A 16,072-nucleotide genomic window follows, 5' to 3' on the forward strand; every position below is an offset into this window, starting at 1 on the left:
TCTTCTCAGCCAGAGCAAGTGCTCTTGCAGGCACAGACTGTGTTCCTGCGCCTAGCGCCTACACACACACACACACACACACACACACACACACACACAGACACACACACCAGGGCCTGGCCCCCAGCTGATGGCGGCTTAGTGACTGCCCACCACGGACAGGTCCAGCCACCGCCCTGGACTCATCATGCTTCCAGCTGGTCTCGATTTACCATCCCCCACATGAGAACAATAAACCCACGGCACTTGAGTCCATGCATCAAACACGAAGCCAGTCGGTCAGTCAGGCGGTTTCCCGCTTTGGTCTCCAGTGCCTAAAGAGGATTTGTGAGCCGCCTTCATGGCAAGGCTTGGAATTCGCTTCTGGTTCCTAAGTGAGGCTGAGAATTTCTAATCTGCTAAGATGGTGTTAACCCTTGTCACATCAAATAACACTGTTCTGCAGGTAATCTTCCCACGGCAGCTGCCAACGCCTTGATGTGCTGGGGAGGGAGAGGGGAGCCTGTTCCCTTTCATTCCCTACCCTCCCAGTGAGGCCTGAACCCCAGGACTCAAGGATTCGGGTTTGATGGGAGCTGTTCTCACAGTCCAAGCCTCCCATCCCTCGGGGCTTACTCGTGTCTGTTTTAAATAAATTCTTGCTTTTTTCTCTCTCGCTCTCTCTTTATTTTTTATTTTTTTACAAAGAACAACTGCAAATCTTTGAGAGCTTTGCTTTGGGGTGGAATCCAGTTCTGACAGTCGGACTTTCACAAGAGGAGGTCCTGGCTGAATGCCGATGAAGGACGCAGTGCTCTGCCCCACCGACAGGGCCAGCTCTCTCCTGGGAGCTGGGGAAGGCCCTCCCGGCCTGCCGCACCTTCCACTGCAGGCGCCCAATCCCTTGGCTGCTGGTTCCAGAAAAGTCTTACTGCAAGAAGTGGAGAGCGGAGAAAAGGTGGGGAAGGCAGACGCTAGGTCGCAGCCTTCGGAGTTGCTGGGGCAGCTCCTTCTGCTAAGGATCTAAGGAGGGGTAGCTGGGCCAGCCATGGTCCACAGCGCTGGCCTACAGCCATCCTGCCTGTGTGCTGGGCAGATGGGCAGGCGCCCTGGCCACTCCTGTCCTGCCCATGTGGAGCACTTCTGTTGAACATGGCACAGGAGCAACCCCAGGAGCAGCAAAGAGGCACAGGCTGGTTTGGGGAGCCAGCTGGGGTCTCTGCTCAGCAGGCTCCCCAGCAACCTGGAGCTGTAATGGCCCCTTAGCACTAAGCCTGACCTGCAGATGCTCCCGCAGCACTGCGGGCTGAGCTCTCCCTCCCCGTGGTCCCCACAACACCACCAGCACCTCCCCAGGCCCACCCAGCCACACAGCCCCACCTACTCCTGGCCACAGGGAAAGCAGGACCCCCTTTCCCTGCCACTTGCCCTCACCTCAGGCCTCCTGTTGTGGCTGTCACCCACAGCTGCCACAGGCCTGCTGTTTCTGTTTGCACCCCTGGCAGCCTCCGAAATCCTAAAGCCATCAGCCCAGCAGATGAAGGGAAGTTGACGGCAGTTTTGCTGATGCAATGGGAGAGGCAGCTAGTGCCTTTCACCTGAATCCACCCTGGATTAACCAGTGTCTGAGACAGCCCTGGCTCCCGTCCACTCGGCACAAAACCTCTGCAAAGACTTCTCTCCTCTTTCAACATGAAAGTGCAAACTTTCCCCAGCCACGAACTCCTTTAATCATTTATGAAAATGCGTCAGCTGTCTCGGTCTCTATGTTCCAGTGCCTGGCGCCCTCCCTCTCAGAGCGGGAGCTGCCTGCCCCAAGGGGTCAGGGGAAGGGGAGGGGGTGGCTTCTGTGAGCCCAACCTTTCCTTATAATTAATTCCTCATTTCCAAGGTCATCTGTTTCTCTTTAAACACATCCATCATCTCCATAAAAATACAAATACACATATTTAAAATTCAATTAAAAAGAGAAATCTGGAGGCATCTTGGTGCATGCCTGATATCCCAGCACTCTGGGAAGCTGAATCAGGCAGAGTGCAAGTTTGAGCCTCGCCTGGGCAACTTCAGGACTCAGCAAGAACCCTATGTCAAAATAAAAAAATACAAGCGGTAGTTCAGTGCAAAGGCCCTGGGTTCCCTGCCAGTACCACAAGAAGGACGGAAAGGAAAGGCAAGATCAAAAGCTCAGTTCTCAGAGGGGACAAGAAAATCTCTCCCGGACATCCAGCTCACAGACCCTCCTCAGCGTCCACATCCTGTCCCTGGAAAAAGAGTTATGCACCCTCCTCTCCAAGTTTTATAACAGCAGCCTCTGCGATTAAACCCCCATAAATAGACGTGGAGCCTAGAAGCCAGTCGGTGCCTGGGACATTTCCAGGAGCATTTTAACCACCCGGGAAATATCGAGCGGGCAGTCAGCAGGGATCCTATCGTAAAGCTTAGCTGAGTCCCCAGCTTGTGTGTACACCGTCAATACCCCGGGAGGCCGCACCAAAAAGGACCGCATCTTATCGGATTGAGTCAGGTCGGGTTGTCGATGGTGGGCGTTGAGTGGGCTCCCCGGGAAACTGGAGATGCGGGAATGTTAATTTGAGTCACAGATGTGACACACAAACAATCAGCTCGGCAAATTGGAAATTCATTCGGATGGGCCCTGTCTGCGTCCGTTCTCCTCTCTCCCGCTTGCGGCGAGTCTGCATCCGGGCGCTCTGAGGGTAATTTCTGCTGTGTGTCTGCTCAACAAATCATTTGTGAGTTCTGTTTAAAAAAAAAAAAAAAGACCCTGAGCTATGGAAGAAAAAGAACAAAAATACCCCGCAGGTCATCAAAGCCCATGTCCCCTGGGGCACAGTCATTGCCCAAAATATGCTTCTCAGTGCTTTGCTTGGCCTAGATTTAAATGCCGTGGCTCAGCCGGGCTTCTGCTCCAGGCCGGTCACACCCTCCAGCTCACAGGGACATCAAGGACTCCGGGCCCTGGGGCTTTGCCACAGTGAGGCCCCTTCTCCTCCCTTCCCTCCTGCTGCTGGGTTCTTTGCCTCTCCTTGACCCTTGTTTAACATGAGTCGGCACACTGAATTGTTCCCGGGGATCTGAGCAAGCCCCCCCTTCTGAAACCCATCATTTTTCATTTTTATGCCTCGAGCTTTGGCGTTCCAGCAATCCCTGGGCTATTTCGGCTCATGAGAACTCTGCCCCCCTCTCTCCACCACCCTGTGCCTGTCTGAGCGAAACATCTGGAAAAAGCCGAGCAGAATGGTGGAGCTGTCCCGCTGCCCCCCAGGGGCCCCAGGTACCTTTCCTTCCTGCTGGTCCTACCCTCCCCCCACATCTTCTATCTTGCACCCCCCCAAGTCCTGCCGACCCATGTCCAGCCTCCCCACGTACTCCTGTGCTGGGTCTCTGTCCTCCCTGACGTTTGCTATGTCTCCCAATTTAGTATCATCTGCAAATTTAATTAACATGCCATTGCCTCCTCGTTCCAGGCCATTAATGAAGATGTTACGGCAATAACAATATTTTCAAGGTCACGAGGAGGGGAGCGCTCGGCCGGGTGCGTCCGCCCAGCATGAGGGAGGCGGCCATCAAGTGCCCACGCGTGTCTGGGCCGTTTCCTCTGAGTGCGGTGAGCTTGCTTTCGCAGACCTGGGTCAGGTTCTCAGGCCTCCCCTCGGCCTCCGCAACCCTGGGCAAGTCCCGCTTGGAAAATGAGGAACCCTGAACCGTGCCTTTTTCACTTTTCTCTGCTTTTCTGCAGGAGAAACAGCCACTAATTGAGTGTGTGTAGGGAGAGCTGATGGGCATGGTAAAGACAAAGCAGCCATTATTAGGCTTGTTATCCAGGCTCCTCTCCACTCCTCAGGCAGAATCTGTGTCAGCGGAAAATACCCATCAGCGCCCACAGCGCCCGCCCGATCTGGGGCGAGGAAAGATTGAGTCCCAAGGGCCCAGGGGCTGATCACAAGGTCTCAGCCTGGAGGGGCCGGCAGGGGGGCCGTGTCCTTACCGAAGCTCGCACCCCGACACCCTGGCCCGGAAGCAGACCTGGGGCCCCCACGCGGCCGCCCTATCCCTTCCATCCCAGGGAATGGGGGCCTGAACCCCAGTCACCTTCCTTCCTCCCCAAACTGTGAACCTCGGACTTAGCGCTGCATGTTTCTTGGGTTTGATACAGTGAGTCACAGGAGAGAGCCCCGAGGGCACCCCCAAGCCAGAACACCCCCCAGTTATTTTCTGTTTCCAGCCCCTGCCTCCCACCCATCCCACCCTGCCAGCCTGTGCCGGGCTCCAAAGCTCCGGTTGTCACTTCTGAGTGTCTGGAAGGCACCTCTGCACCACAGCCCACATCAGCCGCAGGAATAGGGCGCAGAGGGTAGAGCTCTGCTCAGGGGTCCCCAGGGTCCCCGGGGAGTGGCTGCAGGCTCCGAATCTCTGTCCTCTTCCAGTCCAGGCCTGGCCTCCCCAGCTGCCTGTCCAGTGCCCAAGGGACACAGAGCCCTGTCCCAGTCCAGAGTCCCTGCAGGACGTGGCTCAGGGAGGGAGGAGTCCAGGAGAAAGTCGCCAAGCCCCAGCATGGCCCTCAGCCCCGTTTCCTACCAAGCCCCAGCCCCTGAACACCCCAGCTTTGTGCAGCCCTGGGCCTCTGTCACCTGTGCCCCTGAGACAGCGCAGGATGAAGGAGAGCGGCTGCACCCCAGCCGTGATTTCTTCATGGACACGGAAATTCAATCTGCACATCATTAAATACGATTCTTTTAATTTCTTAATTATGATGAATCTGGAGTTCCAGCGGCAGCTCCCAGACTTCCCGGGAGCAGTGGGGACTCTGCTGTCTACGCTGGAGGTGTGGGTGTTGATGGCCTCTCTGTCACAGCCTGTGGTGTCAAGGTGACCCTGTCTTCAGAGCCCCTCTGGAAACAAGGGCCGTGGGGCTCCAAGCAGGCTGGCCGAGGGGCTCCAGTTGATTGCAGGCCCTGGCGTTTCAAGCCCTGATTGCTCAAGCTGTACCACAGGGCCTCTGGAGACTCCTTACCTTACCCTCACTGAAAGGGGCTGAACGGCTGTGTTGGGATCGAAGCTCTGTGGATGCTTGCTTCTGAGGGAAAAGCCACAGGGTTCCCATCCCTCCTCTGGAGGTTGGGGTATTGCTGTGGAAGGCGCTGCTGGCCAGTGTGAGCCCCCGGGGAAGTGGCCACTCCAGATTTCCCTGCCTCAGCCTCTCCCTTCTCCAGTGCCTTCTCCCCACACCCGCTGTGGTCCAGCCTGTCACATTCATCTCATCCTCTTCATGAGGCCACAAGGCTCCCCTGCACCCTGACACACAATCTCAAATCCCACAGTTAGGCGTGACGGGCCCCTCCCAGCCACACAGGGGACCCCTGGGAGGCAGCGTCCTGGGTGTGACTGTGTACCTGTGAGCCCTCCCCCAGCTGGCCACCATCCAGCCTTGACCTCAGAGGGTGCCTCATTTACTCATCTGTAAAGGAGAGACCTGACAGTACCAACTTCAGGGTGTCACCAAGTGTAATCAGCCTCGCTCTCCGGGTCTCCTGGGGGTCTGGAGGTGACTCGGCCAGCAGCAGTGACAAGGGTCGTGACCCCGGGTCGTGGTCATCTTTCTCCCTCAGATCTCTAAGAGGACACTTCCTGGACAGGCCTGGGGCTCCCTGATCATGGCTACAAACTTCTAGAACCTTCTGTACCTCACCACACTCCTCAGCGCTCTGTGGGCTTGGGCCCCGCATAGCCCTAGACAGTCATTTTCTCTCATTAATTGGCCGAGATTCTGCCATGCCGGCTGGAACGCTTCCTTCCAGGGGGAGATGGCAGAGAAGTGTTTGGCAGAGAGAGAAGTCTCACAGAGAACGATCCTGACAGAGCCGGCCTGGAGGTGTTCAGCATCGCATATGTAAGGACCAAAAGAGAAAAGATGCTCATTAAAGTGCTGCTTTCGGGGCTGGGGGTTTAGCTCAGCGGCATAAGCACCTGCCTTGCTAGCAGGCAGTCGTGAGTTCGATCCCTGGTACCGATAAAAAGGAAAAAGACCAAAAAAAAAAAAAAAAAAATGTGAAGTGCTGCTTTCAGGGCCACCATGTTCTAACCGCACAGGAAGAGGACCCCTAGGGGCTGGCTCCACTGAACCCCAGCTGCCTCATGGAAGAGGCCTTCCAGGAAAGCCCCGGGAGCCTGCAACGAGGCAGGCAGTGCCCATGGTTTCTGTGAGCCCCCAGCGGGGTGGCCAAAGGTGAATGGGCCTCAAAGGAAGGCAGGGGGTACATAAGGGCTGCCAGGCAGGCAGTGCCCAGAGGACAGGCCGGCCCCTCAGGCTGCTGCTCAGACCACGCTCCTGCCGTAAGTACCGTCAGCTTAGAACATGGACACCGGGCCAGGGCCCATGCTGGAGCTGAGCAGGCCGCCTGGCCGGCACCGCAGCGGGAGGGCGTGGGGCAGAGCGGAGCTGGAAGAGCAGGGAGTCGGCGCCTCGCCTGCGGGATAGGTCCCGCTCCCGGCCCCCCACAACCGAGATGCAGTGGATAGGTCCCGCTCCCGGTCCCCCACAACCGAGATGCAGTAGGTGATGGCATGCAGACTGCCAGGTGGATCCAGAAAATGAGCAGCAATTGGATTTCACCTTTTTTATTTAAAGTTTTTATTGATTCTTATGGAATGAATTAAATGCAAACCCCGGAGAGGGAAAGATCTAAGCATCTCTGTGAGGAAATGGGAGGCCATAAACAGACTCATCCGTCTCCACTGGGAGGGAGAGTGGGCACCCCACACTCCGCAGTGGGGAAAGGACAGAAAGAGGGGTGCAGGGAGGAGCGGGGTGGGGCTCTGCCACCCAGGACCCCCTCTATGCCGCTCAGCTCAGGGCCATGGGGCTCCGCTGGGGTGGCCTTCTGTGAGCCGGTGGGGGCAGTGAGAGGGAGCAGGAACTGGAAGGGGGCAGTTCGGGTGGCCCAGGGACCAAGGCCCAGGGTCCAGAGGGAGGCAGGAAGTTCCACTCAAAGTAAAGCCAGAGCCGGCCCCGAACCCTCCCTGCCCAGAGGCCTCACCATGGCCAGCAGCCCCCCGCAGGACCCGAGCCCCCAGAGCCACGCAGTCTGTGTCCAGCCAGCTATGGCCACCACCCGGCAATCCCGGGGCCTGGGGGTCAAGGAGGAGCCCCAGCCTGTTTCTGAGCCAGAGCACTGGAGCAGGGAGTCCAGAGCCAGCGCTCCTCCCAGCTGGTCCCCAACCCACTCCTGGGATGCTGACCTCTCCGGCCACATGGGCAGAGGGCCCTGGCCTCTCCTTTATAGGCCTGGGGTCTTGACCTGATGCTCCCGGAAGAATCTGGGGTTGAGGGGCCTGGGCCCATCTAATTCCTCATCCTAATCAGTACAGGAGCAGGGGCAATGCCCTGGGTTCTGACAGTAATCTAGGAGTTCTTTCTCTGAATGGGGAGGTCCTTCCAGCCTCATGAGGGACCAGCTGACCCCAGAAACCTCACCTAATTAGAAGAGCTCCCAAGTGAGTGATTCACCTTGTGTGTGTGTGTGTGGGGGGCTGAGTGGCCTTTTCCAGGAGCCCGGCCACCTGGGCCTGCTCTGGGCCATGCTCATCTAGGAAAGCCCAGTCCAGTCCTGAGAGGCCAAGCGCCTGCTTGGGATCACATGGCCACGTGGGGTGTGGACCAGAGTGGCTGGCTCCTGTATACAACGTGACAGTCCAACCCTGCACCCCAAGCCGTGACAGGAGCCCCTGTCATTGTCCAGCTCCGGAATGGTGTCCCCAAAGGCCGCGGCTGCCCTGCTGGTGATACACACGGCCACCATGCTGGCTGCCCAGACGAGGCCTTCATTCCCATCTTCACCTACAGCGAGCTGCGGAGGACACAGGTGAGAAGCCCGGCTGCCCCTCCTGGGGGACCCGGGGGCGCAGGGACAGGAGAGCCCCATGCCAGCCCCTCCCCCTGCCGCCCTGTGGAGGCGCCCAAGAGGTGGGAAAAGCAACCCCTCCCCTGTTTCCAAGGAACAGACTCTGTGCCACCTCGAGGCATGAAAAATTAACTAACATGGAAGACAAAAGAGGGGTGTCACAGGCAGGAGGTGATTAACCACCCCGTAGGGGAGGCTGGCGCTGTGCTGGGGGTTCGGAGGGAGAAACCCCCAGCCTGGAGAGGCGAAGTGAGACAGGAGAAGGCCCCGTGGGCCCCCAGGTGACAAGCAGGCAGGCAGGGCCACAGGGACAGAGAAGAGCTGGGCGCGGCTCTGCCTCCTGCTAGCCGGTGCTGCCAGCCCCCCTCTGACCCCCCTCTGACCAAGGACAGGAAGAAGTGGGACTTTTAACCCCTGCAAGGCCTTGGTCCTCACCGGCCCAGGAAACTGGGCCCTTGCACTGCCCGGCCACCTGCAGTGCGTCTCCACACACCTTTCTTCCGTGCCCTGGGGAGACCAGCGGTCCTGAAATCACTGACCAGGCGCCCACCAAGGGTCTCTGAGCTCAGGGCTGCAGGCAGGGCATGCAGCATGCCATGTGAGCCCAGGGCTGGGCAGACCGGCAAACCCAGGAGGGCACCAGCCTGCAAAACAGCAGAGCCGGGCCGTGTGGCATCCATCGCTCCGTGGTTTCCTCCTCTTAATTGCCAGGCCCCGGGATTTTTATGAAGACACCGCCAACTCCTTCCCCATAATTCATCCCCTGTCTTGCCTCTTATAAATCACTTCCCAGGGACTCGGAGTTCTAGGCCGCCCCGTGGCGCCCTCCCAGCCCGGCTGTCTTGCCACCTTTTTTATAGGCTCTCTGCTAAGAAAGACACATTTTCACACTTAATATGCACGAAAGGCGGCCATTCTTCTCGGCGTTTTAACTTAATTAACAGTAACAAGCTGGGCGAAATGTTTTAACTGCACAGGGGCGAACTCCTCCGAGGTGGCCTGGCCGGCCGGAGGCCACACAGCCTCCAGCCCCTGGGCACCTGGGACTCTGCCTAGGAGAGGCGCTGGGGAGCCGGGGCTGGGGGCAATCTGGGCAGGGGGAGGCAGGTGAGGGGCCATCTGGGGGGGAGGGGAGCACTTCTGTACAGTGCTCTGTCCCCAGGAAAGGGAGCAGAACAAAAGGCTAAGGAAGTCCCTGAGCGTACAGCAGAGGTCAGAGGCAGCAGGGCGGCTGGAGCCCCAGGAGGTCATGGAGGAAGAAGAAAATGGGGTGATCAAGGTGAGCACACCACAGGGCCGCCGGAGAGAAGCGGCATGGGCAGCGGCCCCTGTCCCAACCACAGGCAGTGCCCGGCACGCTGGCACCGGAGGGGGTTGGATGGGAGGGCGACAGGGCCAGCGGGGCCCTGCCTGGTCCAGGGGAGTAGACACAGGGCCTCTCCTGGGACTCTCCTGGATTGAAGAGAAGGAGCTACCCAGCCACATGCGTCACCCTGTTCAGAGCTCACCAGGACCCCGGGGGCTCGGGGAGGGGCAGGAGGGTGGGCCGGGGCACCAGGACCCCCGGAGCGGCTGGAGGTTGGCTCGGCCAATCCCACTGCACAGGCCGTACTCCTAACCCCAAAAACCCCAAGTGATGAAGAAACCAGCCTTTAAGAGGTACAGAGCAGCCAGCGAAAGGGAAAGTCCTCGCCCTCCAGAAGAAGCAGAAATGAGACAGAGGAGGACAGGAACAGTCCACAAGCATGATAAATGACCCCACCCTATGTGAGGTAGACCGTGGCGGTGCCATGTGAGAACGAAGCTGGGCATAGCGATGAGTAGGTCGTGGTCTACACAGTGGGGGCAAAGCAGGCTTCCTAAAGCAAACCTGAAGAAAGCAAGGGAATGAACCATAGGGATGCATGGGGAAGAGCGGTCAGGCAGAAGACACAGCTGGTGCAAAGGCCCTGGGGCAGGGGAGGGGTGATCACACAGAGGAATAGTGGAGTGTTCAGAGGGGTCATCACAGAGAGCCAGGAGAGACAGCGGGTGAGGTTAGACTGTGAGAAGGCAGGGAATTGTTTAGACTTTGAATTCACTCCGCTGCAGTGGGAGCCCTTGGGGGCTCGGAGCAGAGGGAAGCAATCTGCTTTGTACTCCAAAGGGTTCCGGCTGCTGCGCTGAGAACAGACTGAAGGGCAAAAACAGAGCTGCAGAGACCCCTGAGAGGCTGGAGAGGCAGGGAGAGCGATGGGAAATGTTCGGAGGTGGAAGCCAGCAGGGTTTTCTGAAAGAATGGATACAGGATGTGAAGAGAGAGAAACATAAAAGCTGGCTTTAAGGTCCATGGCCAGAACAGGAGGCAGGCGGATGGAGACGCTCGAATGGCTGCAGCTGCGGTGGGGGCAGAGCTGGGGGATTAGACGGCTCTGCCTGCCCGGTGCAGACGGTGCTGGGGCAGCAGGGCTGGGGGTGAGAGGTCAGGGCCACAGCCTGTGTGCGGGAGCTACCAGCCAGCAGGCCGGGAGCAAGGAGGCCACACGGGCACCAGGGCAGGGGGCACAGGCTCCACGGATGCTCAGGCTGCTGACCTGCCAGCTCAGCCCCCTCATCGTCACCAACCTCAGCGGCCCAGGGCTCCTGTCCACCCCACATCCCTGCAACTCCTGGCTCTCCTGGACTGGCGGGATGCATCTCTGAGGTGACAGAGGGTAGGCAGGGGTCTTGGAGGCAGAGCCTGGAGCCAGGGTGGGACATCTTCTCCCTCAGCTGCTTGGGACCCTCATCCAGTCACTCAGCCTCCGTCCTCCAATCCTCATCTGCAAAATGGGCACATTACCAGTCCCTACACTTAGGAACAACACAGAGGAAGCTCTCAGAGTGCCTGGCGACACTCTGACTTTAGCTACTACCATAGAGGGGTGAATTCTCCCCTCAAGAGGAGCCGGGTGGGGTTCCTGCCACTGTCAGCCGCTCCACCTCAGTGCCCTGGTGAAAACCAGGCTGTGCAGGCCTGGGCGGCTCCCGTTGGTCCCTCCAGCCACCTGCACGGCACCTGGGGCTAGCGGCCCTCTCCTCCCCTCTCCCTGCCTTATTTCATAGCTGACTGCTCCAGTGGAAATTGGCGTGGGGCTGAGCTCCAGGCAGCTGGAAAAGCACCGGGCCGTCCTGGAAGCTCTGCTCAGTGAGGCGCTGCCGCCCCCCCAGCCTGGTATTCGGAGGGCAGCGGGTGGGTCCCGGGCTCAGCCAGGCTGGCCTTGGCCCAGTGTTACTATTCCAGTGAGTCTGAGGGCGCGGTCTGCTTTTCCGTTCGCCCTTGAGAATAGATCTGTCTTCCTGGGGCGCACCCCATCTCTGAAGGGGAAGGCAGTGGCAGAGGGGGGCAGGCGGGCTCTGTCGCCTGTCAGTGACCAGCAGAAGGCACCCAAGTTCTGCTTTTCTCCCACTCGTTCTGCAAACCAAAGGCCTGCGCCCCACTCGGCCTTGCCCAGTTCAAGGTCTGCCCAAGTTACTTGTGCAAAGCTGTGTCCCGTTTGATAAACAGCCACTAATGACTTCTCATCCCCAGAGGGAGGCTGGAACAGAGCCCGAGGGGGTGGCATTAGAGCCTGGCGAGGAGAACCTGGGAGGTGACTCCCCAGGCAGGGACAGCACAGCTCCCCATCCCCACCCCGGTGCTGTCCCCCTCCTGGGCCTGGCCTAGGAGGCGGCTTCCCCAGAAGACCTGCTGACACTGCTGAGCTGCAGACCTGTGCTTCCCTGCAGCCAGTGACAGCTGCTTGGGAGTGAGGACCGACATGGGTGCCTGTCCTCCAAGTGCAGCCGGGGAAGACCGCTCTCTCCAAGGCAGACTCCTCCAGCAAATAAAGCACAAAACACCCTGAGAGAGCTGCCTCTCTGATTTAATATTCTAATTTCCAAAGGGCAAACTCAGGTCCCTGGGAAGAGGGTGCAGTGGAATCCAAAGGGAAGAAACAGCCACAAGCATTAGTAAAACACAAGAGCTAAATTTGAACAGCAGGTCAGATGCAGGTCTGATTACCAGGAAGATTCCCCCGGGCCCACATGGTGTGGGCAAATCTGAGCCCAGAGAGGCGGCATTGATTTCCCCGTGAGAAAATTGCTGCTAAGCAAGGCCCGAATACAGTCTCCCACGTCGGGCCGTCCTGTCTCCTCACTGGCTCTAATGGCCAGCACTGAAGATCTGGGCGCTCCGCCCCTTGCTGAGCAACGTCCAGCCAGGCCCTTCACCCGGACGAGCCTCTGCACCGGCCAGGCGGTAATACCCACCTGGAGATGGGGCCCCGCAGAAGCAGGGAGCAAACGGCGATATTATGTCATCGCCTTGTGACCACAGGCTCCAGCGTCCGCAGTAGGACTCGGCCAACCCTCTTATTCCTGCCTTCTAAACAAATCTGGATGCGAAGAAATTTCATTCTAATTCAATTTTATGTTAATGAGTATTCATTTATGTATAAACCAGTGCCTCGGAGGACTCCCAGCCCCCTTCGGTCCATGGGTTACCGGGGTCCATGGGATACCAGGGGTTAGACCCTGTGTCTGCTCTGCATTGTCCCCACGCAAGGGGTGAGCTGTAGCAAGTAGTTACCGGAATGGGGACCCATGTACAGGGAGCTCCGAACTGCCCCCAGGAACACCGGACCTTTGTGGGACCTGAAGCACTGTCTCCCTGCCCCACATCCCTCCCCAAGCCCCCCTGCAACCCTGACCCACCCCAGACTCCCGAGAAACACTGTGAAGACGGGGGCACTGCAGGAAGGGGAGGGGCCCTGCGCCAGGGTGCGGGAGAGAAAGGAGGAGACGCAGGGATCTGCCGTGTGCTGCGGGCGCACTCGCCGTCTCTGAATCAGAACACCAAGGGGCTCCAGCGTCTTTCTGTGCAAACACACACACACACACACACACACACACACACACACACACGCTCTCTGCGGCCTTCCCTCATCCTCTGCTCCAACCTGCCTCTATAGTGAGATCGTCTCCCCATCAGCCCAGCAGCGGGGACCCCCTATATCCTCTCCGGAATTTCTCCTACCCCGCTCCTCCCCCAGCAGCACTGACACAGTGGGTGGGGGAATGGGATCCCTTTGCTATTTCTCCTCAAGCAACCCTGCATCTGTTTAAAAAAACAACTTGTTTTTGAGACAGGCTCTTGCTAAGCTGCTCAGGCTGGGCTCAAACTTGTCACCCTCCTGCCTCGGCCTCCCAGCACGCCTCCCGTGCATGGTCTGCATTTTTAAAATGGGAATCGCTTTGGTGAGGCATAAGACCAGGGAAACACTTAGATGTTCTCTCTGCCACCCAAAGGCCTGCTGGGCCCTGGGCCGTGCAGCCCCTTGTCCCCCAGCCCTGGTCTCTGATGTGCTGCCTGGGTGATGATAACAAGCTTCGGCAGACACCAGCCGGCCTCACATCTGTATGCAGCGCAGCGCGGCCCCTCTGAAGTGCCAGCTGCTTCTCTTGTCTTCCTCCTGCTGCCACCGTTCGATTTCTCTGTTTTTATTTTTTGCCAAACGAGCTCCTCCAGTTTCCAGGACCACAGCCTCGACCACTTCCAGGACACTGTGCAGCCTTAGAGGGAATTAGACCTGGGGGCAGGAGGGGGCTCCCGAGAGCTGGGCAGGGAGGGGCCCGAAGGCAGGTGGGTCTCACCCACCCCGCCCGCAGCCGCAGCCGCCAGGGCCAGGACAGCGCCAGGGCCAGGGCTGCCCGCCAGGCACAGGTCTACCCGGAGGCACCTTTCGGAGCCGCCCAGCTGACAGGGAGGCGGCCTGTGCCCCTTCACAACGGAGATGATAAGGTATTTTCTCAGTAACCACATCGGTGTGATTCCGTAATTACCCAGCTACGCGGATTTGCCACGAAACTGAATAGTTAAAAGCAAAGAGTAATTGCCTGATAGCCATACTCTGTAATTTAGTATAATCTAATCATGGACAAAGCCCAAAAGAAAACATTCTGAAAGCATTACATTTTTCTTCATACACAATTTGGTATTGACATCGGCTAAGGCGTTCCACACTTCGAAAGGAACCATTATCCACTGATTTCAAAGAGCTAGTGGGGCCCGGAGTGAGCATTTCCTTTAATTTCCAGTAGATTATGAAAAGCAGGTGGCAGGGCCCCCCCAACCCCTGCCCCTGCCCCCACTCCCACTAAACCCTGCTCTGGCATTTCCCTGTGACCCTGTTGGTCCCCTCTCTTAATCTGCTCCTGGGCCTGGAGAGAGGTGAAGGGTGACCTCCTCTGACACAGGCTCCAGAGTGAGCGTCACTGCTGCAGGTTCAAAGGAAGCCCATTAGCTGGGCACAGTGGAGAGCATCTGGGGAGGCTGAGGCAGGAGGACTGCAAGTGTGAGCCCAGCGCGGGCAACCTAGCAAAACTCTGTTCCAAAAATTTAACAATAACAATGACTAAAAAAGAACATTTAAAGTGCTGGGGATGTAGCCCGGTGTGAAGGCCCTGGATTCAATCTCCGATATCACTTAAAAATCAGAAGAGGAAGGAAAAAGGAAAAGAAAGCCCAGAATAGCTGAAGGCCTCTGAAAGGTGGACCCAGTACGAGTTCCCAGGTTCTCGCTCCTATCTGGAAGCGGATAAATATGCACAGGGCTTTCAGCAGAAGGAGAAAGAGGACGTACCCACTGACGGACTCAGGGCATTATTATAAGGCTCTGCTGAGGCAGGCAGGGCCAGCAAGAAGCCCGGCATGGAGAGCCGGGGCAGGGCGGCCTGCAGCCGCGGCCCGCTGAGTGCGTGGATGCGGTTACTAAGTAGACGGAGACCCAGCAGCTTGTGTTGCTCTTCTGCCTTTAATAAATCAGAAAGCCTGGTCAGGAAGCCTGACCCAGCCGCTTGCCTTAAAACACACCAGTGCAGAGTGATAAGAAAGGAGAGCACCCGCCCCGTGGCCTGCAGTGTCCCCCTTTGTGCAAAGCACTCCCGCTCCACCCCGACTCCCCTTCACCCTCCCCAACAGGCCCCAAGGGGCAGCCACTCTGAAGACCTAGCAGACTTCCAGGCCCCAGGAGGGCTGGAGAGGGCTCTAAATGAGGGGTGGCTCAGAAGACCTGCAGGCCAAGCCCTGCCCAAGCGGGCGGTGTGAAAGCGACACTCCCAGCTGCACTAAACCCAGTGAAAGGGCTGTGGGGACAGAGGCTGGGCTAGATGGGAGAGGAACCGGTACAGATCCCAAGTCAGGCATGGTATCGCGTGCGGTGGGAGGCTGAGGCAGGAGGGTCACAAGTTTGAGAACAGCCTGGACAACTTAGTGACTTAGCAAGACCCTGTCTCAGAAAAAAACAGAGCTGGGAATGTAGCTCAGTGTGAAAGCCCGGGGTTCCACCCCAGTGCTGCAAAGAAAATGAAATTCCAAGAAATGTCAGGGCTGGAGCTTCTAGCTCAGGAGGGAGCAGGAAATCCAAGACCTCCAGGCAGAGAGCTTTGATTTGTGAGGTTTTTTCTGAAGGCAGGTGCTTTAGATCCAGGGGGCTGGGCCACGGGCTGCCAGAGGCCACCTCAGAGGCTGACGGGATGCCTAAAGGTCACCACTACTTCTGGGTCCTGGGCAAAAGGAAGTCAGGTTGGGGAAAGGCAGTGGGCTGTTTGCCCCACATGGACACAAGAGTGGCAGCAGTGTCCCTGGACACTAGGGAGGGCGACAGGACCTCTGCTGAGCTCCATGTTGGGGGTAGCTCTCCTCGGTGCATGTGCTGAAAGCTTCCTGAGAGCCATGGAGATGAAAGAGACTGTAGCTGTGCAATGCTGCACGCTCGCTCTGTTTAAGCATCGGTTTTGGGCCTCCTTAGAGCACTCAGGGCCATACTGACACCAAAAGGCTCGTTCCTTCTCTATTGAACTGCACAGCTGCAAGGAGTTGCACAAATGCTACCAACTCATTTGTCATGCAAACAGTGCTTCGGGAAGAAATAAAATACTATTATGTGGTGTATGTGTTAGGCAATCACTACATCAAATCCGTGGCATTCTGTGCAAACACAGGCAGAGGAAAGGAAAACAACACTTGGTGAGAGAAATCACACTACAAGGGAGCAGCCAAGTCGGGGCCAGGGAGGCTGAGGCTGTAATTTTCCCAGCGTCGAGGCCGGGTGTGGAGGAAGTGGCAGGCGGGAGGTGCCCCATCAGAGGAGCAGGACCCAGGACCTGAAGAG

At 57.9% G+C, this 16,072-nt stretch overlaps 1 protein-coding gene across 1 annotated transcript; it reads left to right on the forward strand.

Annotated features, from left to right (window-relative positions):
* Positions 1 to 7,737: 7,737 nt before the first annotated feature.
* On the forward strand, positions 7,738 to 11,763 carry Mln (motilin). Its single transcript, NM_001172860.2, is given in 6 exon segments — positions 7,738 to 7,810; positions 7,813 to 7,859; positions 9,061 to 9,177; positions 10,983 to 11,084; positions 11,086 to 11,109; positions 11,646 to 11,763. Coding segments are annotated over 6 exon segments (381 nt in total). The 5' UTR covers positions 7,738 to 7,743; the 3' UTR covers positions 11,670 to 11,763.
* Positions 11,764 to 16,072: the final 4,309 nt, after the last annotated feature.

Source organism: Cavia porcellus, unplaced genomic scaffold (assembly GCF_034190915.1).
Source record: "Cavia porcellus strain 051 isolate PalLab524CR breed Dunkin Hartley unplaced genomic scaffold, mCavPor4.1 scaffold_28, whole genome shotgun sequence".
NCBI classification, from domain to species: Eukaryota; Metazoa; Chordata; class Mammalia; order Rodentia; family Caviidae; genus Cavia; species Cavia porcellus.